The sequence below is a fragment of the Lottia gigantea genome (assembly GCF_000327385.1).
Source record: "Lottia gigantea unplaced genomic scaffold LOTGIsca_2201, whole genome shotgun sequence".
Classification (NCBI taxonomy): Eukaryota; Metazoa; Mollusca; class Gastropoda; family Lottiidae; genus Lottia; species Lottia gigantea.
Genome location: NW_008708558.1, coordinates 174 through 5,095, shown reverse-complemented (window position 1 = coordinate 5,095; position 4,922 = coordinate 174). Strand labels below are relative to the sequence as shown.

At 30.3% G+C, this 4,922-nt stretch overlaps 1 protein-coding gene across 1 annotated transcript; it reads right to left on the bottom strand.

Annotated features, from left to right (window-relative positions):
• Positions 1 to 332: 332 nt before the first annotated feature.
• On the bottom strand, positions 333 to 4,436 carry LOTGIDRAFT_176591 (hypothetical protein; the record flags this gene model as incomplete). The annotated part of the gene is made up of 4 exons (XM_009054687.1): positions 333 to 427; positions 1,804 to 1,936; positions 3,701 to 3,879; positions 4,335 to 4,436. Coding segments are annotated over 4 exons (509 nt in total), but the record flags the coding sequence as incomplete, so codon positions are not given.
• Between the last annotated feature and the right edge of the window lie 486 nt (positions 4,437 to 4,922).

The following is a 4,922-nucleotide window of genomic DNA, read 5'->3' as shown; positions in this document are numbered from 1 at the left end:
AGTACCTTGAGTAGAATTTAATACAACTCACTATCAATGTTAGATTTAGATTACTGAGTTGTATTCTTTAATCAACTGATTTTAAATCACTCACTATCAATTTTATTTTAGTTAAACAGATTGAGATTACTGAGTTGTATTCATTAATCAACTGATTATCCTGAGTAGAATTTAACATCACTCACTATCAATTTTATTTTAGTTAAACAGATTGAGATTACTGAGTTGTATTCTTTAATCAACTGATTACCTTGAGTAGAATTTAATACAACTCACTATCAATGTTAGTTAAACAGATTGATATTACTGAGTTGTATTCATTAATCAACTGATTATCCTGAGTAGAATTTAATACAACTCACTATCAATTTTATTTTAGTTAAACAGATTGAGATTACTGAGTTGTATTCTTTAATCAACTGATTACCTGGAGTAGAATTTAATACAACTCACTATCAATTTTATATTGGGTCAATAGATTAAGATTACTGAGTTGTATTCTTTAATCAACTGATTACCCTGAGTAGAATTTAATACAACTCACTATCAATGTTATTCAAGTTTAGTAGATTTAGATTACTGAGTTGTATTCTTTAATCAACTTATTACCTTGAGTAGAATTTAATACAACTCACTATCAATTTTATATTGGGTCAATAGATTAAGATTACTGAGTTGTATTCTTTAATCAACTGATTACCCTGAGTAGAATTTAATACAACTCACTATCAATATTAGATTTAGATTACTGAGTTGTATTCATTAATCAACTGATTACCCTGAGTAGAATTTAATATCACTCACTATCAATTTTATTTTAGTTAAACAGATTGAGATTACTGAGTTGTATTCTTTAATCAACTGATTACCTTGAGTAGAATTTAATACAACTCACTATCAATGTTAGTTAAACAGATTGAGATTACTGAGTTGTATTCTTTAATCAACTGATTACCCTGAGTAGAATTTAATATCACTCACTATCAATTTTATTTTAGTTAAACAGATTGAGATTACTGAGTTGTATTCTTTAATCAACTGATTACCTTGAGTAGAATTTAATACAACTCACTATCAATGTTAGTTAAACAGATTGAGATTACTGAGTTGTATTCTTTAATCAACTGATTACCTTGAGTAGAATTTAATTCAACTCACTATCAATGTTAGTTAAAGATTACTGAGTTGTATTCTTTAATCAACTGATTACCTTGAGTATAATTTAATACAACTCACTATCAATTTCATATTGGGTCAATAGATTAAGATTACTGAGTTGTATTCTTTAATCAACTGATTACCCTGAGTAGAATTTAATACAACTCACTATCAATTTCATATTGGGTCAATAGATTAAGATTACTGAGTTATATTCTTTAATCAACTGATTACCCTGAGTAGAATTTAATACAACTCACTATCAGTTTTATTCAAGTTTAGTAGATTTAGATTACTGAGTTGTATTCTTTAATCAACTGATTACCCTGAGTAGAATTTAATACAACTCACTATCAGTTTTATTCAAGTTTAATAGATTTAGATTACTGAGCTTTTCTCCTTATAGATTGTAATTTGAGTTGTATTCTAATCAACTGATTACATAGAGTATTCGAATATGATATTTTTTTAAATGTGATGACTGGCATACCACTATAACCAGTACTCTTAACGAGAGAGTTCGTGTTCAAATTTTTGGCACTTCTTGCGCTACTCTGAAACCAAGTGTCTCTAAACCTAATGTTGTTTATTTTTGCATATTTATACGCATTTGTTTCCTTTTCTAACTCAAATTGTAATACTTACATTTAGTAGAAAATATAGCAAACATAGGACCAGTGGTAAGATGGAGAGCATTTAAATATCGACACCAGTTATGATTTTCTACATCATAATCTACAACTGGTATAGTTAACTTTAACATAAATACCGCTGGACTCTGAAAAATAAGACCTACGATTAGTCAAATGGATGACTTCCTAAAAATACCCTAGACGTAGAACAGAACTACATTGGATCCATGTGCTTAAAACTATGGCTCCATTAGGTATCAACAAATTCATTTAGCTTTCCTACTGTCACTGGCCAACTTAATTCTAAATATCCAAGATCTCATCAATATATAAAATGATATGAAATCAACATCCAGAGTCAGTTTCAAGACCAAACCCGTCAAAGTTTAATAAAGAAAGCTTAAAGTATTGACAAAGGGTAATATGGTGGGAATATCTAGAAACTCTCTAAACAGTTACATGATAAAGAAAAAGCGCTTTGTTGCTCTTGACACTAAGATCGTAAGCACTACAGGCAATACATCTATTCAAAAATTATCTTGACACTTGTGATTAACATCATATTGATTTGTTCATCTTTAAAAAAACTATATAACAATCATCAGGAGTAGTTGATAAAACACATATTTTATCAGATATCATATTGACCCTTACTTGAATATAATCAAGGTTATCTTACATATGACTAAAATATTCAGATAACAAATTTCAGATATTGCCTAGCCAGCGTAACACATGGATGCTGAGTTTGTAATATTTGCCAAACATGTCCGTTTGTCAGTCTAAAATGGCCGGTCAAAAATAGCCTCCGTCAGACATTAAGTATAAATTATTACATTAAATGAAAAATATCAAATTTCCCAACCTCTGTTGCACCATACATTATCCCAATATGTTGACTCTTATTTTCAGAACAATATTATCACATTAAAGGGACAGGTTCAGAATTTTTGGGTGTTGATTTAGGTCTTGAATATTTGTAAATAGTTTTCAGAAGAACAAGGAATGTACAAAAAACCAACAATTCCATCAAAAATATCTCAAACTGGGAATTTCTTTTTCTATTTTTATAGATGCAGTCTTTTCTATATATGTCAGTGTCTCAAGAAAATTTGTCTTTTTAACATTCAAACACAGATAATTCTGGGCACACATGGAAATTAAGGCTAAAACATTGAGCATGATCTGTGAACAATGTTACTGATTAGCTTAGCTAAAAATTCCCATTTCTAAAGTACAATTGGTCAAGAAAATGGTGAACCTGTCTACTTAAGTAAAACATAGATCAATCAATAACGATTGAACAAAATGTCTTATCAGATTGTCCTGATCATGAATTTATATCCAAAACACATAAGTCAACAGTATAAAGCTAAGATTCCATATAGGCGTCATGCGGACCCGTCATGCGTCACCCGTCATGCGTCACCCGTCATGCGTTAAAAATCGAAATGGTTGGTTTAAGAGGGTATGATTTCATATATGCGGAAGCGGCATCCATCAAATGGTCTCCGTCACGCGTAGAGATCTCCCAAATGTGATGTATTTTGTGGGGATTCCGTCTTTTTTATGCACCAAAGCATCCATCTGTCTAGAAGGCTGTGCGTCAAAAGTAAGATAACGCATACGTTTAACGCACATATGGAATCATATTTGACGCATGACGGATCCGCAAGGGTCATTTATGTCCGCATGGAATCTTAGCTTAAGAGGTACAATTTGGTCCAATTTCTAGAGAACCTCATGTCAGATATTAATTTTGATAAGTGATATGTATACCTCACATGGTAATCAAGTATTTTGATGTCTATATCCTTTCAATAATCTAAACTATGATTAACATTTCGTTGGAAACCAACAATCAAAGAAACTGTAAAAGCAAGCCCCCATAATGACTGAGTAACTCTTACCTTAAATATATGATATATTTTACCAAAGCAAGATGATTTCTGCCAGGCAGCACTATCAATAGGATTAAGAGAACTAAAGAAATGAGATATTGAACTATATGGTTGATATTCTACAGATACTGTGCTGTCTACGTATGCTGGTAATTTTTGATCTGTATTTAACAATGGTCTTCTTTCATCTACAATAAATATTATGAAATATTTTTAGGTCCATAATATGGATTTTGTGGGTTTGCCAATTCATGTCATCAAAAAGGATTAAAAAGATATACAGGTAGGACAAAAATAAGGGTTAGGAAAAGGTTTTAATGTGATCCAGGGCCATTAATTTGCATCATTCCAATTTTCCTTCAGAAAGACCTCACCATATATGAGGTCACTATGGCAAAACTAATACATTTCTCTCTGAATTTTCACCAGACGACAAGCTATAAATAATATCTGTCAATGCCTAAAGCTAGTGTCAGAGTTTTTGGGACTAATGCTATCATAGATAGGGAAACTTAAAATGAGAAATGTATTTATGATATCTGAAGGGAAAGTTTGATTTAGATGTGTTTCAACACAAAAACATAATAATAACAATATAGTTTGATCAATTTACATAGAAAGTCTGTAATCTTATAATACTGACCTTCTAACAGAGTATTAACTGATGATAAATTAGGATCTACAGATATAGAATCAGCAGTATCATCATCAGGATCAGATATAATCAATTGTCTAGTCTGAATTGCTGAAATATAACATCATACTGATAATCATCATCATTATCATTATTATTAGGATTAATCAATTGTCTAGTGTGATTTGCTGAAATATAATATCATACTGACAATCATCATCATTATCTTTATCAGGATTAATCAATTGTCTAGTCTGAATTGCTTAAATATAATATCATACTGATAATCATCATCATTATCATTATTATTAGGATTAATCAATTGTCTAGTCTGAATTGCTGAAATATAACATCATACTGATAATCATCATCATTATCATTATTATTAGGATTAATCAATTGTCTAGTCTGAATTGCTGAAATATAATATCATACTGACAATCATCATCATTATCTTTATCAGGATTAATCAATTGTCTAGTCTGAATTGCTTAAATATAATATCATACTGACAATCATCATCATCATCATCAGGAATAATCAATTGTATAGTCTAGTGATCATAAATCATCATCAGATAATGAAATTACCCTTATC